Source organism: Alosa alosa, chromosome 12 (genome assembly GCF_017589495.1).
Source record: "Alosa alosa isolate M-15738 ecotype Scorff River chromosome 12, AALO_Geno_1.1, whole genome shotgun sequence".
In the NCBI taxonomy this organism is placed as follows: Eukaryota; Metazoa; Chordata; class Actinopteri; order Clupeiformes; family Clupeidae; genus Alosa; species Alosa alosa.
In genome coordinates this window covers 21021927-21044692 of record NC_063200.1, presented here as the reverse complement: position 1 = coordinate 21044692, position 22766 = coordinate 21021927, and the positions used below count along the sequence as shown (strand labels likewise).

The following is a 22766-nucleotide window of genomic DNA, read 5'->3' as shown; positions in this document are numbered from 1 at the left end:
ACTGAGGACGCCTGGTCTTTGTCTCCTATCATCCTGGAGCAGTGGCTCAAGCAGAGAAAAGACAACATACACAGTCACACACACACACACACACACACATGCAGGCAGGGGTCCTTTTCCTCTCTTCTTCATACTGTCTCCCACAGACACACATGTATGCAGTCATACATGCACACACACACACAGACATCCCTCTCCCACAGATACACTTTGTGGGTCAGGCCTCCATCTCTCACTCTTTCTGTCACACACTAACACACACCACACTCTGACCACACACCACACACTGACTACAGACTCGATTGGGTAACTGCTGCTTTTTGCCCTCACACCAATTCCAGGTCTGCCAGTCTATCACCCCCTTCTTCAGTTAAACACATTATACAGTACACTCTCTCAAAAAACACAGACATAGGCACACAGATACTCTCTCTCTCACACAAACAAATGCACACAGACACACACACGCGCACACACACACAATCTTTTATTATTGGTTCGTGTTGACATAACTACTCAAAAAAGCTGCATTTATGGGTTTTGTACGGTGTACACATCCTGTGGTGATGATACACATTGGCCTGAGGTGTCATCTTGAGATCGCTGACAACCGTGGCACGACAAACGTGGGAAATCTCTTCTTCCTCTGGGCATCCCTAGTCGATTACGATATCAGCAACCTTTCCTCACCACAGACATCGCCACCCCGCCTCGATAAAAAACGACTCATCTTGAAGAATTCCTATCAAGCTAATATTAAGTGTGAAGATTGTAGTGTGCTTGAAAAGCTACTTGATTATTCTCTCGAATTTCCCACGAGAAGCCTAACCATATCAGGAAACTACTGTAATATTCCACAGAAACGGGCACCGGTGGAGGTAAAAGCCCCTCAGCCAGTGACAGTAGGGTGGTCATGTTTTTTTTCCCAGAGTGTACGGAGATGTATTACTGGAGGACCCCAGGGATGGGTGTGTGTGTGTGGGGGTTGGGGATGTGCACCCTTCATCCGACACACTCACTCCCTCATTAAAGAATGATACGGGATTAACTGCAAGAGACGAGGCCAGGCTCCCGACGGCGTGGGGATGACACTTTTACAACAGTGCCCAGGCGCAGGGCTCCTTAAGTGACAGTAGTCAAGGTGAGGGAGACGGGGTAGTGCTCGGAGGAGAAGTAGCGTTTTCTGTTAGCCACCGCGCTCCTGCATTTTATTAGCATAATGGAGAATGGGTTTTTTTTTTTTTTTGTCTTTTCTTTTTGGCCCCCCTCCTTGCTTGTCTTACCCCATCCACAAAAAGCTATTGTCTTGCCTATTAGATGGCGGTGTGCTGATTATTTCCAGATGCATTAGCACAACATGACCCACCAGTTATGGCGCATCAGTAAGCGTGCAAGCTTGCGCGCCTCCTCTTTTCATCCAGACTAGCCTTTCCACTTTAGGCAGTCATGGGCTGACATCTTCGGGGACTTTCAAGTAAACAAGTAGGACAGCGCACAGTGGAGGAGTCGGAGTTGGAGTGGAGACCTTCACCCGGCCAACAGTCAGAGGGTGGAAAAAAGGCCTCCATCTCCGGCCTCCTGAACCTGCGGAACAAGGTCCAGATGGCCCGGCCAGGCCGGACTGGCTGCCTCCCTCCCTCCCTCCCTCTATCCCTCCATGGCCTTATCTCCAGCCTCACTTGACTTCAAGGGAAGCCCTGACAGCAGTCTTAATTAGCACCTTTCCCCTTTTACCCAGACCAAGCGGCCGCTCCACTACGCCAGCCGCTCCACGCACACCACTGGCCTGGTCAGATGGACAGACAACGACCGGCCACGCCATGTGTACATTCTTCCTCCCTGCCGACTTCTTGACCGGGAAGCATTCCTTGAGCAACCTGCAGTGTACTCCAAAGCTCCTTCAACATTAACGTTAAGGGCAAAGAGGTCTCGTGGGAGGCTCTGGTCATCAACGTACGGACCAATGGTGTAGCTGACCAGCAACAAGGACCCTGTGAACCCCCTAATTAAAGCCAGCACCTCTACTAGTCGTAAATAATAATGGATATGCCTAATAGTTGTAATTAATAACAGTAAGATTTAACATTTAAATATATAATTAAAATACATTTCAACATTGTGCAATGGTATGATATAATCTAATCAAATAGAATAATAATGTAATATAATGGCAGTCTAATAGCAGTGTTTCCCATACATTGACTTATTTGTGGCGGCCCACCACAATATCAACTTTGACCACCACACAATGATTTTTCAGGTTGTACTACATTGTGCTTATATCTGGTTAACATCATAAACACGCTGCGCTAACTTGTTAAAAACTGTTGCATTCAAGTTAATTCTGCAAACTTACCACCACAAATAGAATTAAATTTTGTGGGAAACACTGAATAGAACATTCTTATTTATTCAATAAATTTATTTATAACAAATGTTTATTTCCTTAAACACATTACAGCACAAAATCTATCCCATGTGTTTGAGACATCCATGGCCAACCATGAAACCCTTGTAGTGAATCCACGACCCTTGGGTCATTTGTCCAGAGGTCCAGCTAACCCTGTGTCCCGTTAGCCTGAAGCTAAGAAATGACCCAGGGCTCTTTGATCACATTGACTTAGAGATAGAATAATGAAGTCCTCTTCCTGATTTAGTTTAGCTTCAAAAGGAGTGTACAGGATCAAGGTACCCATCAGTTATGAAGCTTATAAATCCACCTCCACTCTGAGCCATGCACAGGGTTAAGTAAGCCTACAAACACATTGACACACTTAAAACATACACCGGTAGTTACACAAATGATTGAACGATACAGTGTATGCATACAGTAAGTTCAGAACTATTAATAGCTTTGTGACTCGTGACAATTATTTGTTCTACCTAATTAACACTTGACACATAATAGTGCTATTATTTATTGCTGCAATGTAGTGCAATGCAATGAGAAGCCAAAACCCAGGAATGTTACTCTATTATGTGAGTATGATGAGATGTAATAATAAAATAATATAGAATCTTAATTCTAGGCTGTCCCCACTTTCTTTGTTTCCAGTTCATGGAGCCAGCGCTGTGTAAAAAGACATTTTTTATACGCTACAGAGCTAGAGGATCGTGAGGAGATATTCACAGAATGTTACAAAAAGTTACTTGTTTTATGTAAATTGCTTAGAATCGCTTACTGTACCTTTAAGTCTTCACTGTACTCTATAAATATACTTCAGAGAGAACAAGCCAAAGGAACTATTTTTTTATAATGTGTTCCTAGAAAACTAAATTGCCATTCTCTACCTGAGTGCTTACTTAATCTCATGACTACTGTATACAGGTGCGTCATCGGCGCTCACAGTCTGTTAGACTGACATGTTTGCGATTCAACCCTGACGGATAGGTCTACGTTGTTCTGTAACAATGTCTTCCCTCACTTAATTACACTACTGTATGTTTGCTGGACTGGATACCGTTTATAAACACAGGAATTAAGAAAACCTAGTGTTTCAAGTAGCGATGAAAAAATAATAAGTTATGGATACCTCCCTGGTTATAAGCATACACACAGATGAGGATCGTATTTCATCCAGTGGCTTGGTGGCCATGATAGCAATCACCAAAGCCCAACCTATCTTGACAGAAGCATGACTTTTGGGACTGGAGCCTACTATGTCATGTTTATGGCCGTACATTCAAATTCAGAGGAATCAGATGCATTTATTTAACGCTTGTAGTTTGTCATTTTTATGCCGCGTTTTGCAAGCATGTCAGAGCATGGGAACATACCAAACGTAATGCTACCTAGTAAAATTCTAATGCTTAAATTTCCACACAGCCTGTATGTCTCGTATTATAGAGGTGTGTATTGAAGTTACATATGGCTGTACTGAGTATCATCTCACACACACATATATTTACTGGTACAGGTATCTCTCTCTAAATACTTTTACAGACACACACACACATACCTGTACCTGTAGATATAGGTGCACTGTACATGTATCCATAATCACATGTGTATATAATATCATAATGTATATCTGTGTGAGTGTGTATGTGCTACATATACACAGTACATGCACATATACTGTAGGCCACAGTATTTTATTATTATACTATTTTGTAGATGAGAGAAATGTGATTCTCAGTCGCTGTACTTCATAGCCATATGTCTATAACTGTTCAAGCACTATTAGTAGGCCAGAGCCTTACGAGTCTTTTGCTGCCCCTGATTCCGTTTGAAGTCCAGACCAATGGGCTGGTCCTCTCCCTCACCTACACTGATGGATGCCTCCCCCTCCTGCTGGACACGAAGCTTCCTCTCCCGGGTCACGTCCTGTCTGGCCCTTGTCCACCACACACTCCCACCCCTCCGCCACCACTAACATGTCCAGGGCCTCTGCCCCACGCCACCTGTACCCCCGCCTCGCCAACCAACCCCCCTTATCCCCCCCATCCCACCCAACCACTCTCCTTCCAGGCGCCATGCTGCGTTGGTGGTCAAAGTCTACATACCCGCAGTAACAAACGGGCATCTGAGAGCATACCTTGGTTTCGACGGCAGCACTGAAATTTAAATGGATGTTTGCATCGCTAAGTCCAGTGGTCTACTTTATTAATTGCCTTTAGTAAAGGAGAGAGCATGCCACTCTCTATTCCACAAATGGTGCAAAAGAAACATCGCTCGCGGTCAGTTTTATGATATCTACCGGGCACTTTCTCACACATGCGCTCACTTACTGCAGCCAGCAGTCTTTAGGCACTGGCAATCCTTTGAACGGAGGCAATGATTATAGTGCCCCCATTTGGTGGTATGAGGAACCTCTGTTTCCCATTACACACAAGACATTGAGACTGGGCCGCCATTTCAATTTAGGCAGGTTATGAGGGCACAGTTAAGAAAAATAGCATGAACCTAAACAGTATACTGGTGTTCTCTTTTGTATGCGTTAATCTGTTGAAAATAACTTTTTCGACAGAAATAATAGAAATACATTTAATACCGCTGTTGACTTTAGTATAGAACACTGAAGTATTAAAAAAAATGCCATCTCCACCCATGGAAGTTATAAAAAAAATTCTCGTAATGAACTTTGTTTAAAAAAAAGAAAAAAAAAATTGTGCCCAATTACTATAACTTAAAAGAATCTGTCAGCCCATTGGCTAAAGGGTATTGTACTAATTTAGTCATGCTGTCATTCCTTAACCACTACTAAATGAAAACACCAGCTACCACTTAAAAAACACAAATGGAAGTGTTGTCTTCTCCTTTAATTGTATAACTAGAGAAAGACACAAGCTCTGCCATTTAAATGTCAACAAATATGGTTCCAAATGACACCAGTCTTCAGTACTGAATTCATGTCTTTCAGAGAACCCACAAAACATAATTCTATCCCAGAGAGAGCGCGAAAGACAGAGTGAGTAGAACAGCGAGTGAGAGAGAGAAAGAGATGGAGAGAGAGAGACAGTGAAAACAACTGGAGTGTATAATTGCAATTGGGCTTTGAGTATCCTTACGAACAGTTCGATGCATATCTGCCTTTGATTGTGCATACAAGACATGGCAGCAATAAGTCGCAGCATCTTGTTATCTCGCATCGACGTTTCTTTATTGTTTCTATGTGTGTTTTTTTTTTTCCCCTTTCTTTTGCGTTGGCAACTTTTGTCCAAATGATTATTTTGATTTCCCCCCCGCCTCTCTGATCCTGTGTATGACAAATGAAGTGTCTAACCACAGCCAGGCAGGGCACTTCAGAGAGGGTGAGGAGAGAGGGAGAGTCTGGGAAAACATTCCGCACGAGACGAAAAAGAAAAGAAAAGTGGTTGAAAAAAAACGAGTAAAGAAAGAAAGGACATCAGGGTTTAAGAAAAATGAGAGAGAGAGAGAAAAAAAAAGGTCCATTCCTCTGTTGCACGGTTACCATTGCACACCGAAAGCTTAGGATCAGTGTGTTTGAAAGGAGTTTTTGGGAAAAAAGGTCAAATCCTTTACCGTTGGAGTTCAGCGAAGGGAAAACCAAACTGTGACCCAGGCGTGACGCTAAAGAGCTGCAAATGCCTCCTAATGACGACCTGACTGCTTTCTGGGGATGCTTGCGTGGCAAATGGATCCTTGAGGTGGCGTGACAGGGGGCCTCCTACGGAGGGGGAATGTCCACCACAAAACAGCAGCGTTCTATTAATCATAAATACAGTGCCTGCTCTACTGGAGCAGAAGCATCAGCCGAGAAGCCGATAACACTGCATCCTATCAAAGTCATAATAACAGCAACAAGATAGGTGACACTAAAAACCCATTTGTGCTGCGGCAGCTACTCAGAAGGAAAAAAACATATATATATACACACACACACACACAAAAGCTGATGTGGCCCCTGACTGAAAACACACACACACACACACAGGAGAGCCTTAATATTTCTCATGAATAATATAAACCATATGCTGCAACTCATTTCCAGGCAGTGAAGTGGGGAGGGGGTTGATGTGTGTCTGTGTTGGTGTGGGGGGTTGATGTGTGTGTGTATGAGTTGGATGTGGGGGGTTGATGTGTGTGTGTGTGTGTGTGTGAGTTGGGTGTGGGGTGGTGGTGGTGGTGGTGGGGGGGTAGCTTGCAGGAGCCGTGGGTCGCATCAGGAAGTCCAGGGCGGATCGGCTGAGCAGTGAGTGGGCGGAAGGTGTTGACTAGATGCAAACGAGTCGGCCTCGTGAGACGCGTCAGCCGCGCTGATAACCTGCTCTCCACCCTCCCCGCCGGCACGGCTTTATATGGGGCTCTCACCATCAGACCATAGGGCACCTGGGCCCGCCCCGCCAAAATAACCCTGCTTTGGCCACTGGCCAGACCAGCCACCCCTCACCCCAACACACCACACACACACACACACACAGACCCACCTCCTCCCTCTAAACTGCATCCCATGGTAAGGGATCTATAGTCTCAACATCTGCACATCATAAATAAAAATAATTAAATGATTACTGAGTAAATCTGTGATCAGGTCATTTGTTAAAAAAAAAAAAAAAAAAAACACCACCTGTCCCCTTTTCTGCCTCACATGGTTACAAAAATGGATCAAATGGTGTGAAGTTAAAAATCTAAAATGTAAAATGTTATTTCTTTGAACCAAAAATATTAACTAACAAAAAAAATATTTTATACTTTTCAAGCACAGTCTGTTTGCTCCCAATCAGCTCAGTATTAGGGAGAGCCATTGAGAGGGGGGGTACGGCAGAGAGGAGAGGAATGAGCACAGCACAGCACAGGGGGGATTTTCATGCCAGATTGTGCATTTGGCCACTGCCTCTGGTCAAAGGGAAACCAGGCTACCTCGCTCCACCCTCCTCCTCCACACACACACACACACACACACACACAAACATGCCCACTCAGACACACACATACATAACAATACACACACACACACACATGCCCACTCAGACACACACATACATAACAATACACACACACACAAGCATGCATACACACACACACACAAACATGCCCACTCAGACACACACATACATAACAATACACACACACACAAGCATGCATACACACAAACCTGCCCACTCAGACACACACATACATGCATGCATGCATGCACACAAACATGCACACTCAGACACGCGAAAACAAATACACATGCAGATGCACACACACACACACACACATAATAACAAAATGCACTTGTACAGGCACAAACAAAAACAAAATAGCCCTTAAATAATGGATCAGCATCATGAATATCCCCTTCTGTTCAAATTTTCCAAGGGGGGCCTACACCCATAAAAATAACACATCATTCACATCATACCATGCTGGCTCCAATCCTGGGTTTAGGGGGAACCATTTGGCCAATGGAGACAATTCATAAGGATCGGCCCAGAGATAGACAGAAAGGGTAAGAGTGAGAAAGAGAGAGAGATTAGATGAGAAAGCGAGAGAAGGAAAAAGAGAGAGAGAGAGAGAGAGAGAGAGAGAGAGAGAGAGAGAGAGGAGCTTTGTACACGAGAGAAGCCTTGCTAGGGGAAAGAAGGGACCCAGCACGTTCTCTCATGGCTCTGCGTGTCTATTATATGTGTGTGTGTGTGTGTGTCTGACTAATGGCTGAGATCCGAATGCAGGCCCTGCTGTCTAATAGAGTGTATTAAGATTTATAGCAGTGGGACACAGAGAGGCGTCCAGCAGATCTTCCATCGGGGGCTGTACCCCCTGGACATTCCCCATGTAGACCTGCAGCCTGCATTTCATACACCACTGACAGGTGGGTCTGGTGGTGGTGGTGGCGACAGCCATCGGAGAAAAGCTACATGTCCTGTTTCCTCTAGAGGATGGAGCTGCCATTGGCATCTACACCATCATTAAAGAATTACAGAGGAGGGGAGGAGGTGGAGATGGAGGAGGCGGAGTAGGGGAGAAGTGCAAAAAAAGGACATTTAATCAGATTAAGTAAATATCGAAGGGGTAAGGCAGAACATGTGGGTTTTGTCTTTTGTGGGGGCCGGTGGCCGATTCATTAAATAACCTCGATTTGAATGGAAAGTTTTTTCTGGTGGTTTTTTTTTTCCTCACATTTCGGGTGTCCACCACCGCTCCCTGTTCTATTCAAAACGCGCCCAAAAGAGGGCCTCTGGTGTGTTAGTGTCAATGCGTCATTGGTTGGCGCGCTGGCCAATCAGCAGAGAGCTTTTTGGGGATTGAGGGTCCAGAGGTGTGTGGAGACGTCGGATCTCCGAGGGGGGTCCCGGGGTCCCAATTAGGAAGGTCCATTCGGACGCAACAGGGGTGCCGGGGTGCTACGTGCTTCCGGAGAAAAATAACGGATTAGATGGGATGCAAAGAGGCAGCGTTTCTGATCACTGATGCTCGATCTTTAAAAATGACCCCCGCCCCCGCCCCCGCCCCCACCCCCTTAAGCCCCGAAATTCAGGAATCCAGGATTTAAAATGGATGCCAGCAGGGAAAGGAACTTTCATACCCCTTTCATGTGATTTAGCGCCATCTTGTGGTCAAGTCTTGACTATCTATTATGTGCATATGATGGCATTTGGGGGAGGATGTCTCCATACATACTAGAATGTGTTAGCGGCTAAAATTGGGCCGAGGAAAACTGAAAACTGTGATTCCAAGTATGCCTAATTATGTGGCATATGCTTTCAGTTATTTTTTTGTTTTCTTTTCTTTTTATGTTAAAATAATTGGAAACCAAATAAAACACCCAAAAATACATAAAAACCAACACAAATGTATGAAAAACGGAAGAATAAAAAGAAACATACACTCCATTATATAAAAAAAAAAAATGAATGTGGTGACCTAGCGTGCAAGATACACAGACCATCCAAGTCATTATCCAGCACAAAAGATGCATAATCGCAGAGCCTTTTGCCTTTGTTGCCTGACAAGTGCCAAATGGCCATGTAGTTATGCTTTGCGGCAAGGCTTCACTTTTAGAGTTCCCAGAATGTCTGTAAGTGCCTTTACAGCAGGGCGTGCTAAAAATCACTTCAGCGCTCCCTCATTTTAACACGAGAGCCGCTCTAATTACAGCACAGGAGAAGGCGCAGGGGCCGGCCAGACCTGCGTGATGGTTTTAACAGGGCTCCCCGAGCCAAAGCGCCTCTCCAGAGGAACCCGGTGTCCACAGGGAACAGAGGCCCAGTTAGCCGGTAGCGTATAGGCTTGGCCTGGGCACAGATGCACCGTCAGCAGGTCCGAGCCCCTGAAGGTGTGACTGTGTGTGAGGTAAAAAAGAGTGTGTGTAGGCTAAGCATCAGACCCGTCAGTCCTGTCACCCCTGGAGTGGCCCATCTCGAAGAGTGAGAGGTGGAGGGACGGCCATTTTATCAGTGCAGCTGTGCATAGGGGAGCCATTGGCAATCCCAGTGGCAGACATGGAAGAGGAGTAAACAAGAAAGCTGACTGAGAAACAACCATATCCATGTACATTGTGCTGACACAAAGACTTTCAAATCATGACTGAGTCTGATATTGATTGACGACTATTGTCATGGCATTTAATTTTCTATTTTTCTCTTAATAATTGCTCTACACTTTATACTGTACGATTATTACAGCTAATCGTACAGTATTCACCACATCTGTTGTAATTTAAAGCTAGTGTCAAAACAAGCTTTAATTTGAACTCTCATCATATAGACAGCAAGAATTTAAACCCCTCTAGTCACCATGGACAGGCCACTCGACAGCGCGCGTTTCGTAACGCGTTCACACGGCCTCCTCGGCGTGCCGAGCCACACTCCCGTGACCGGCGGCTCCTGTGTCCGTCCGGGGGCCCTTGTGGCTGCCATCTCTCCCCGTGGCCTATCTGAAGTGGATGCTGTGTCGGCCCTGGGAACGGCAGATAAGGCCGGGCCACAGCGGAGAGCCTCTTCAGAGCCATGGCTCACAGATTCCCCCCCCCCAACCACCAGCACCACCCGTACGTCCTCTGGCAGTCACTGGGGGGTGTGGAAGAGGGTCAGAGTGGGGGTGGTGGAGGGGTGTGTAGTGGTTGCTGTGGTGGTTTGGAGGTGTGTGTGTGTGTGTGTGTGTGCAGTGTGTCTCTTCGAGGGATTAACTCCTATCAGATGAGGGGGGCCTACAGACCCTCGTCCTACTGTGCCTCCACTGCTACAGGCATTTTCCTCTATCAGTGGGGAGCGGCGAATTCAGATTTATATGGTACGCCGGCCGACTGACCCTTCATTTGAACTCTGTTGAATGGATTGTCCTTCAATGAAGGACTTATCACTAAAGGGTGTCATTATTTCCCACATTTCAGTTAATTATACAAATGTTGTGTAAAAGTATTTTAAAAAAGTAGAACCATTTTATTTCTAAAAAGTAGAGGAATATTTTTGTCTTCTCTTGTCTTCGAACGGAGGAGCCTTTTTTTTAGAATTAAATGTTTGTTTTTTTACACGAGTACACCTGGATGATTTTAGGGGAAGTGGTCGAGCTATGAGCCATACCAGCAGCGTCTCTGCCAGTACGCTCAGAATACAGCTGACAATTATGAATGAGCCGGCCATCTTTTCAAGTTTAGCACAGACTCACAAGTGGAAATGGATGCCACAAATCTTCATTGTGGTCTAGGGGGTCTGGTCGTAGATAACCCGGTGATAACATGTGCACATATCATCAAACACCAGCTAGCATCTAACTGTAACCAGATGGGGATCTACAGTCTTTCTCTGCGTACACACAGCCCATCACCTAGCCACTCTCAGAGACAAACCACAGCATATTTTTCAGCTGCCCAAACTAGCGAAGACAGGGAACTTGAGATGTTTTCTGCTAAATGTGTGTACATAGGACAATATTTGTTTGTTTTTAGAGAGATAAAACTATTTGAGACTATAGGTCCCTGGTGCCATTTTCTTACTGTGAACTAAAGGAAAGCTGCTAACATTAACATGCATGCTGCTAACATTCAGTTAACGTAGCTTGAAAGCCTGGAGGACACACAAGTTCAAGTTCCACTCTATTGATTTGAGCCCTCTACAGATTTTAAAGCTGGTCACTGCTGCCATTTAATACTGTCTGTAACAGTCTCTGGGACTGTACTGCAGTGCCACCTAGTGGATTAACTCTGCTAGTGTAAAAGTTGATAGAGGCTGCACTGTCAAGATGTTGGGCCCCCGCATACTGACTTGTTTAGCATGCAGTCATATTGGCTGCCAAGTCTAAACCTCAGCTTGATGAAGAGCCGTCAGAGAGATGTATCACACAAACGGGGACACTGTCCAGACCTCCTGACTCCCGAGGCAAATCTGCTCGGCAGGGTAGTTCGAGGAACGGGACTTGCGGCCCAGATGATGAATTTAAAAACGCTTCACGGACTGCAGTGAACTGACTCAGTGCCGCTCTACTCTGTCTACTTTATGGGCCATCTTCTCATAGTTCAGCATCTGATGAAGAACTTTGTGGCTCCACACATCTTCTGGTGAGAGGTTTAATCAAGTATATCAAAAGAGCAGCAGTGTGCCAGATTTGGTTTTGTTGTTTTCCAATGTTTTGTTTGTTGGTTTATTTATTTATATATATACCAACTTTTCTAAGTACCTGTCTCGAATGAATGGACAAACTTTTTAAATTCTTAGCACAGAATTCCACTGACCAAGAAAAATCATAAACACACACACAGGTAATCACTCAAGCATATCTTATCTGTATTGGACTTAATATTGTTAAAAAAATATACATGTACAAAGTGTATGACAAGAGACCACCGTGGCACACGAAGAGAGACACAGGAAGTGAACTACCTGGTGTCCATTCAGTCTAACGTCACTCCAGAGCATCATCTGTGTCTATTTTCATTCCACTCTCACCCCACCCCTTGGCTGGGTGTGTGTGTGTGTGTGTGTGTGTGTGTGTGTGTGTGTGTGTGTGTGTGTGTCCAAACCGGCAGGGTGGGTGGGTCCGTCCGTCACCCAGTCCTGAGGTCCTCGGTTGCCCTCACGGACCTAGACCCTTACAGACATTCTTACATCCTCTTCCTCATTTTGCCTTTCTTCTGTCCGCCGCGGCCAAAGCCGGACTTCATGACGTCGTTGACTCGTTGGCGGTTCTTGCCGCGCAGCTTCTGCAGGCCGCCGCTCTGCAGGAACTTCTGCTTGTTCTGCTTCTTGCGTTCCTTCAGGATCTGCTCGCGGCTCTTTAGCTCCGAGCGTACACCCTTCGGGGCCCCGCCATTCGGGGGCCCAGCTGGGCCTCTTCCTGGCCCCTTCCTTCCTCTACGACCTGCAGGGACCACAGAGCACCATCAGTGTGGAGACACGGATATTTACCTACTTACTTATTCATTTGGCTGGCACTTTTATCCAAAGCGACTTACATACATCAATTATATCAAAGGTAAGTCTCTCCAGAGCAGCTCAACCAGAGTAACACAGAGGGTTAAAAGATCATTCCACAGTTTTAAAAACGAACGTTAAGGGTTGTTTTAGGGACATCTTTGTGCATGCCCATAGCCAGCCACTCTGAAACTGTCAAAGGCGATTCAAAACGAGTACGAAAGTCAAGACAGGACCCATTGTCAAAATTTCGGTGTCCACCACTCTAGTTCATCTAAAACAAAACAGAAAAGGGACTCAAAGTGCTAAATACCAGAATTATCCTTTAAGAGCCTTGCTTAAAGGAATGATCTGGAGTAAAATGCACTTTAGATCAATTTACGGATGATTGGGAGTACATACGTTGTACATACGTAGTGAGTAGAGGGTCCCTAAAGCCAAACCGAAGTATCCCGAGGTCTTTATGTGGTCGGATAGAGAGTCCAGAATGAATTTCATCAAGCCAGTACCTTTCCGGAAATGTTGCCATCTTTGATGCCATCTTCAGGGGAGTCCAACAAGGGATGGCAACATTTCCGGAAAGGTACTGGCTTGATGAAATTCATTCTGGACTCTCTAATAATAAAAGGATAATTCCTTTAAGGGCACAATGGTGGAAGCCTGGAATTTAACCCACAACTTTATACAGAATGTACTGTGACAACAGGCTATATGTGCACACATGCCAAAACAGTAATTCATTTGACTGAAGTTTAGGAATTTAGCTAGTACACCAGAGAATCCCCCCCTATCCTTTGCGGTAAGTGCCACGGGATCTAGAATGACCACAGTGATTCAAGACCTCGTTTTAATGTCTCCTCCGAAGGACAGCATACCCTAGAGCAGTGTCCCCGTCACTGCTGTAGGACTGATTTTTAGCTAGTGGGAAGAGCCCACCCGCTAGCCACCCTCCAACCTCCAATCACTTCCAGCAGCGGCTGGAAAAGTTTTTTAAGGAGGTCTCCCATCCAAGTACTACCCACACCTACACTTGCTTAGCTTCAGTGTTTTCAGAAGAGACAAGGTATCTGGCCATTTTACTAATTAATGCCATAAGCAAGATCCTAAGCGTATATATGGGGGTCAGTGCAATGTCACATTATAGTTTAATTTCATGCGCAGAGGACTTTGGTCACTGCTCGCCAGTTGCACATCAATGAAGTCTGTAAGACACAACTGTCCACATGATTGAGTTCCTAACTTACCTCCACGGCCTCCCATCTGTCCTCCACCTCCACCTCTACCACGTCCAGTCTCTCCGTCAGAGCCATCGTCATCATCGTCCATCTTGTTCTTCTTCTTCCACTGCTCGTAACTAACATATCGTCAAGGTACATGTGGTCTTCTCAATCAAACAAACACTCAATACATTAAAAAAACACAATCACTGAAGCACACAGATGTTTAGATTGCTCATTTTAATTTAGAAAGGTGTGGCAAACCTAAATTAAAATAAGCACTCTAAACATCTGTGTGCTCCGGTGATCCTTTCCATTTTACTGCATGACCGGTCCTCTCCTGGACTGTTGCAGGAAAGCGCGGTAAAACTACCAATTTTCAATACTCAATACATGTTCATTGTCGGCAAGCACTCACACATTGAATAGAAATTCACTTACATCAAACACATCCTCCTACACCAACCTGAACATTTCAACAGTAACAATGGCAAGAAAGGATACAAGTTCTTCTTCTTTTTGGCGCTGACCACCTGTCCATTCTCCAGTCTGACCTTCTTCTTCTTGTCTTCTTTGCCCGTGTCACGTACAAAGCGCTTCCTTTTGCGGTCCCTGAGAGGAGACACATAGGAATGGGTGAGGTGGAGCCATATGACTACAGGAGAATGTGGTCTGCTATGGTGTGAAAGCTGTGCATGGTGCACATACATACATTTTATATATATATATATATATATATATATATATAGAGAGAGAGAAAGAGAAAGAGTGTGAGAGAGAGAGAGAGAGACAAAAGTGTAGTAAATGTACATGATATGGGTTTTGGGACTTTTCACTTTGTGTGTGTGCGTGTCTGAATGCGTGGGTGACAAAAGTTCTGTATGCGTTTTTTAGGAAGCAGTGTATGTAAGATGATAGCTGAGGATTGATCAAAGATGACCTCTCACCATCTCATGACGCTCTTGTGCTGGTCAAGTGTGGTATTCTCATCTCCCATCAGGTCCAGTACAGCTGTGGAGGCCTGCTGCTCAAACGTGGTGCCCTCACCTGAAAGGCTGAGCCTAGACACACACACACACACACACACACACACACACAATAAGCATGACTGAATTATAAAATAGCCATTCTGATATTAAATGCATTTTACAAGCTAGTGTTAAAGACAGACATGTTTCTCAATGTGTCTACTATCTACTAAGCTTCTATTTAAGAACCAAACCAAACAACCCCTTGAACTTTGGTTTTCTAAGAGCACAAACTTTATAAATAGCGCTGGTCGCCATCCGTTTACACAAACATTACTTAGGGGCTTTCATCAGGTTCATGACCCTGGAACTGAACTATCCAGTAAGCAACCAGGAGAACTAAAGTGAGGGGAAGGGAAGGAGAAGCACATATTGACGAAACTCTTCTGTTCTGAAAGCCCATTAGCATAAACATGTCAATTTCCATGTAAACAAATGCAGCACAGTATATACAAATGGACCCAAATGTAAATGTAATTTAGGAAACAATATATTTGTCTCTGTGTGTATATACCCTCGCTCGGAGTTGAAATCTTTGGGCCTGTAGGGGATGTAGAACTCCTCGTCTCGTCCAGACTGCCTGTTCTTCTTGCCATGGGGGGTTTCGGGATCTTCCTCTCCCAAATTCTTTTTACGTTTCCCACCCACCACCTCGGCAAACACACCCTTGAAAAAGATACAAACACACAAAAAATTAGATAAAGTGATGAAAGTATGCTACTTTAGAAATGCTAGCATGATCATTTACTACTCTGGTTTAACGAAAGTTGAGAACACAATTGTTTTCATGGCACTTGATCTATAAAATCAAGAGAGACTGATGGTTCTGATGGGACCATCCTGCTTTAACTGCCTTTCATCTCATCACTCACCCGGATGTCCTCTTCCTCCTCCTCATAATCTTCGTTGGCTGTGGTAGTTGAGGTGGAGGGGACGGGCGGTTGGTGGAACTTGTTCTCAGCGAAGCGCTCCACCTGGGTCCGTGCAAACTTGTCCACCAGTCGGCGGTCTCTGCTGCGTTTGGCTCGCATCACCTCACTAGCGCTGGTCTTGTTCGAAGAGTTAATCTCAAATATCGTCTGAAATGAAAATTTGCCAAATTAGCTTGTTAAGATGATTTATATACATCTGACTTTTTAAAACCTTTTTGTCCTTTTTTTACCTTGATTAGCATACAAGTGACATATACTGATACGTATGAAGGTTTCAATTTCTAATCCATTTTTTTTTTGTACAATAAAAATAAATATAAATAGCCTTAAAAAAGGACAGAGCAAGGACAGAAATAGCATGACCTAAAACCCAGCATTTATTTGAAATAGATCTTTGGCCACTCTAGATACACTCTCAAAGCAAAAGTTTCTACCAAAGTCCCTTTAGGCAAGTCCCTCCACTCGGTGGCGATATTGCAACACACTCTCGGGCATCTATTTTGGGCAAAAGACTTCACGATACCAACCTCGCTCCAGTGGCGCGGAAGGGGCATATATATGTAGTCAACTGCCATATTGGTGTTATGAACTAACCCCATGCATTTTTATGAAGGATTTTTTTTAAATGCTGTGTCTCCTCATTAGAAAGTCTGTCTCTACTCACCACTTTGGACTTGTAGCTCTTGATGCAGTCCACCATCTGCAGCCTCTCCAGTTCCATCTTCTCCAGACCTGACCCTGCAAACACATGTTAAATATTCACTACAACATACTGAATGCTACAAGGAATACTAAACACAGACACAAAATACAGTAAAATACAGTGTTCTATAGAAATACACAAATATGCAATTAACTATATAAATATAAACATTCATAGACAGTCACTGAACAAACCATGAGTACAATGTTTGGAAACATTCTGCTTATAAAACCTGTAAACCGCTTCAACTAGAGTACAGTGCAAATAGATCACAGCTGGCTCACCTAACAGGGGATGGACTGCCATGCTTGCGAAATCGGTGTTCTTGACCCGTTTGAATGACTCAGGAGACGGGCTGGGCCTTGACTTGAGGTACTGCTTGTAGGCGTTCTCAGCAACTTGCTTGAGGGTCTGCAGCTCAACAGAGTTTTCATGGGCCGTGATGAGCTGCCCCTCTTCGTCATCCAGGATACTCTGGGGCACGCGTCCGAATACACCATCAGCATCTACGCACACACGTACGCATGCATGCACACACACATTAGGTACTTTATTCACAATCACAAGTAGAATGGACACATTCATTAATTTGTTCATTCATTCATTCATGCAATCAAACTTTATTTATTCTGTAAGGTTCATTGAGGGTAGTCATTTTCAGTGAAGCTGAGACTACAGTAACAATGAAATAACCAGATATCGTATAATAATTGAGGTAAAAAGTATAGGCCTAGACCTATAAATAAAGCAAAATAAAATAAATAATAACTATAACATTATAGAGGAGGAAGGTAAATTTAAATATATATAAAATAATAATAATAAAATAACATTTACTTAAAACAAGTACAATTTCACATAGGAAGGTTTGAGATCACAGATCTGAATTGATTATAGGAAAGTAGAGAGTTAATTTTTATATTACATTGAAATTCATTCCAGGAAGTAGGAGCACCATAACAAAACACAGACTTTCCCAACTCAGAATGGATACGAGGAACCTTGAGCATCAAACAGTCATTTCATCTGGTCTGATGGGGACCAGAATTCCAAACAAGCATGTTTGAAATATAACCCGGTAATTTCCCAACAATACCTTTGTAAATAAACAGATACCAATGATTATGTCTCCTCTCTGTTAAAGATGACCAACCCACTTTACCATAGAGACACAATGATGAGTGCCAATAGCCAGCACCAGTAATGAATCTCAGGGCAGTGGTAGACTGAGTCCAGGTCTTTAAGTGAACAAGCAGTAGCATTTCTATAAATCACATCACATTGTCTAGAACTGACATAAAGACGGCTCGCTGAGGGGGCGCTATGCTCTTTGGTATCTACAGTGCTACGCGCTCCACTTTGGTCATGTGCTGATGGGGACGGAGGCCTCCTATGCTGTGATCACAATTGATCTGCATTCGATTGCTCTTCCTTAGCGACCAGCTGTTTTTGTCTCGGTAGACTGAAATTGAATTACACGGTCTGAAACTGAATTGTGAGAACTGAAGGTGAAAGTGCAAAGAGCTAGTTCTAGAGAAATATATTATTGATGCTAACTAGAATAGCTAAAGATAAGCAGTCCTACACACATGATGAACACTGTCATATGTTAAAGCAGAGCACATGGAATTCCAGTATCCTAAATGTTCAGAGAATAGTGAATCTCAATGATGGCACTAGGTTCCCACTTATGCCATAAATATCAAGCAATAAACCTCTCGTAGCCACAAATGTCTTATGCCATAAATAACAAGCTATGAACTCTTCTAACTTATCAAGCTTCATATAGACTTCTGAACCACAAATACCTTGGTCATGATCCGGCAAAGCAAACTGGATGGGTCTTCCCAAGAAGAGATGAAGGTCATAGACAAATGGCACCTCGTCTTGGCACACCAGACTGAAAGACTTTCCACCTCGACCGGCACGAGCAACACGACCTGTGGCACAGGCACAGAAGGAGGAGAACAGAGAGAAATATGTCAATCAGTCAAAAGACATCAGGTTTACATTCATACTACATGTGGTTTCATTCACTTAGTTAGTAGCTAGTCAGTCAACTATCTCTTTTCCCTTTACGTTATTAGAAACTACATAGGCATCAATACAGACAGAATGCAGAGCAAAGGAATCGTTTTTTTACAATAGAGCATAGCATGAGAACGCCAATCAGACATCCCAACGTCAACGCCAACAATCCCATCACTCACCCACTCTGTGCAGAAACAGTTTGGATTTGGAGGGGAAGTTGTAGTTGATGACGTTGTCCAGCATGGGGATATCAATACCACGGGCAGCCACGTCCGTCACCAGCAGCACCATAGCTTTGCGGTGGACAAAGCGCCCAATATTGATCTTCCTGGCCGTCTGGTCCAGGGCACTGTAGATGTAGGCAACCTCAATGCCCTCTAAGGTCAACATCTGAAGACAAACAAAAGGACACAAACGTATTGCTTTAAGGACAAGAAATATAGGCAGAAAACTGACCTTGATGACATAGTAGGTCTTACAAGTAAGGGATAATGTATAGAACGCCGGTCATTATTGGGAAAATAAGTCCCGACAGGGCGAACCAGACCCTGACGCGCCAGCACACACACACACACACACACACACAAGGAGCTCTTAATAGCCCACGTTAAATGTGGGGTTAGGCCTACTATCCCGCAGTCACCACCTATCTTCAGCTGTCAAATGTTACCAATCAGGGGACAATTTAATCGTGTGTGGATTTGTTTGTAGACCAACATTTATCTCACGTGGCTTTGTTATATCATTTGTTCCGATATAAATGCTGCCATGTGAATACAAACAAACCCAGGGGACAATGGAGAAAAATTGTATAGATTCAGAACAATTCATTCAGAACAAAATAGGTATGAAAGCGCCCTTAGACGAAAATAATGACCGGTAGAACTTTGGGAAATCCCATTCAAGTCAATAGAGCGTTCTACTTGCATTGTGAAGAGCCGTATAATAATTACAAATAGCTGCTACTGGTTCATAGAACTTACATAGATATGTGTACATGATGGTGGCATGCACATTAGTAGACAAAGATGGGGAAAGATACATTGAAAAGAGAAGCAATATCTAGAGTGTGAGATATAACACTATTACCCTGATAGCCTTACGTTCAATCATTCTCACCTATGCAAGTTTAACATTGCGCAAACTTAATATTTTCCTCTTGGATAGTCACATACAATTGCTACATTTGTTGTGATGTAGAGAGAAGCAAGCCGATAAGAGAACAAATTGTTCAAAGATGGAAAAAATACATACAGTAAAATTGTCTCATGAGGTTCATTACACACGTCTCACCTCTCTAATGTACTCCACATGATGTTTGGTGGCCACAAAGACGACCGTCTGCTCCTGGGCCTTCACCACGTTCCTGAGCAGGTGCAGCAGCATGGCAGGCTTGTCATCCAGCCTCAGGTGGAAGAAGGCAAGCTGGGACATGATGGGATGAGTACATCATCAACAACTCATACAATCAGAACACACAAATATTTCTACATACACAGAAAGTATAAAGCTGACTAGGTATACGTGCAACCATGTACTTTAGACTTAATTACTTAATCAATTCAATACATTTCCAATGGGTGTACTGCTTACTACTCCCAGATCACCAAGGGTTTTAGTCAATGAAAAAGTACACAACAATATCGCATTAATAGCCTTAATTATGGAGTTACTGAAATTTTACACCTGAGGCTATTTAAAACAGAACCTAAGTTATTTTATTACCTTCAACTGATCGCTCAGCTTTGTGTCGACATCAAGACGAACAAGAACAGGGTCTGTCAATCCTGCAAAATCCAGATGATGAAATGAACCAGAGACGAACCAACCCAACGGCAACTCATTCATATCAATTCAGAGACTGTGTACTGAAGACTCTTTACACTAGCAGTATGACAGGAGCTTTATATACCTGCTCGGGCAAACTCCACCAGCAGTTTTGGAAGAGTGGCTGAGAACAAGAGCGTTTGTCGTGTGTCTGGGAGCCGACGAATAATCTCCTGAAGCTGGTCAGCAAAACCCATCTCAAACAGCCTGAACAGGAAAAACTCATGATTTACTCTCAACACCCTGTGATGGCCACAATATTATATTTATATACAGGTTGGCAAGTCTGAATATAAGCTAAACAACAATTATTCTGCTCCAGATCAAATGTAATGCCTGCCCTTATACAATTCCAAACATTTAAAGGTCTTTATTATCAGAAATAACGTATAAGACAATTAAAGACTTTTTATGGATCGGGGGGGGGGGGGGGGTTAGTGCATTACGAATGTAACTCTAGGGTTATGCTTACCTGTCAGCCTCATCAAACACCACATACTCCACATTCTGCAGCTTCAGGTTCATTTCCATAACGACATGCATTAGACGACCAGGGGTACCAATAATACTGCAGGAGGAAGAGCAATTTGTCAAGTAAACAATCCCGCAAGTGAATGTAACGTATGTATTTCAAACAACTGGGGAAAAGTCGACATACATGTCAGGGTTTTCATGTAGAGCAGCAAACTGTTCCTCCATACTGAAATATAAAATGCAAACATGTCAATGCCACAGTCAACACATAGGACAATTGTTGACAATTGTTGACAATTGCAATTGTATTTTACCTGTCACCTCCAAGAATCAATGCAGTCTTAAAGCCAGCAAATTTACCAAGCTGGAAGAAGAAAAAAACACAAATTAACATTGGTATGTTTCTCTTCTGTACTTCCAGACAGAGATAACACTCAAGGGGCTATCTAAAAGAGGTAATGACAAAAGATCTTACGAAAGACATAATACCTCTCGAGTGAATTTCATGGTCTGAAGCGCCAACTCTCTTGTTGGAGTGAGAATGAGGGCCCTGGCACCAGTCTGGGCCTGTGGAGCCTTTAGTTTCTCAAACATCGGAATCAAGAAAGCAGCAGTCTTTCCACTACCGGTCCTTGCCATAGCAACCACATCTTTTCCATCCAGAATGACAGGGATAGTCTGTCAAGAACAAAGTGACATTGCTCCATCACTTACACCAATAACACTATGAAAAAGTTTTAGCGTATGTAGTTGTTTACATGTCAAAATACGTACTTTTCGCTGAATAGGAGTAGGGACTTTGTAGCCCTTCTTCATTACTCCTTTAAAGACAGGATAACTGAGCCCTGCAAAGATTAAACAAAAAAGCATTTTTAGCTGGCCTTTGACATGTTTCTAATAAATATGAATACCGCTCACTGCTTTGTAGGTGTCAGAACTCACCCATGGACTGGAACCCTCCCGACTTCTTCTGCTTCTTATTTTGGGCTCGTACCAACTCCCTGGTGTCTGGTTCGACATCCGACAGGGCGTCAGATGATGTTGGGAACCGTGGCAATTTTTTACCGGGCTAATAGAATATGAACACTTGCTGTCAATATACAGTTTAACTGCTGACGTTAGTAAATAACACATTTTACAAGTTGCAATCCAACGCTGTGCTGCAACGTGCACTGTTTACATTAACGCCAACTAGGAAGTTCACCAGAGGAAAACAGAATGTTTTACATGACTATAAGTTAGCCGAATATGAAAAGCTTAAACAAGTTAAGATGTTTCATAACAAAATGGTCTTACGGAATCATCGTTCTTTATTTCGGCAGCCAACTCAAAGTCTCCTTCGTCCGAGTCCACCTCTGGTTCTCTATTTTGACCGTGTGACGGCCCGTGTCTCTTCTTTTTGGTTAGTTTCTTCTTTCTCTGTGCCATTTTCCAATTTTAGATGTCTTCGTAGCTTAGTGACGGAACAGATATCTCGCCAGTAAGGCTTAATTCGGAGATTCTCACTATTTATTTCCACAACAATTCAGGACAAGACAACCAAATAGAAGGGAGCCATTTTGAAACACGTGTGAAATATGGCGCACATGACTGACGTATACCGTCGCTGAGCATGACATCATGACTAGTTTTCCATCGGATCGTATCGAGGGCAGAAGTGATAATGTAGTTATGTAGAGATTTCAGATCGGTGCATGCCATTTTCCTTCTCGTGTGCTGTACCCGATGTTAAGACCGCGCTCACTCAACAGAGACA

At 43.7% G+C, this 22766-nt stretch overlaps 1 protein-coding gene across 1 annotated transcript; it reads right to left on the bottom strand.

Moving 5' to 3' along the window:
- Positions 1–12147: 12147 nt before the first annotated feature.
- On the bottom strand, positions 12148–22603 carry ddx54 (DEAD (Asp-Glu-Ala-Asp) box polypeptide 54). Its single transcript, XM_048259545.1, has 20 exons — positions 22307–22603; positions 21953–22079; positions 21785–21855; positions 21500–21688; positions 21325–21374; positions 21195–21236; positions 21009–21104; positions 20622–20743; positions 20435–20496; positions 20003–20134; positions 18889–19099; positions 18487–18618; positions 16963–17184; positions 16640–16713; positions 15916–16122; positions 15558–15709; positions 14963–15076; positions 14520–14627; positions 14043–14152; positions 12148–12745 (listed from the first exon to the last, which is right to left on the bottom strand). The coding sequence occupies exons 1-20, from the start codon at positions 22436–22438 to the stop codon at positions 12489–12491; spliced, it is 2610 nt and encodes an 869-aa protein (XP_048115502.1). The 5' UTR covers positions 22439–22603; the 3' UTR covers positions 12148–12488.
- Positions 22604–22766: the final 163 nt, after the last annotated feature.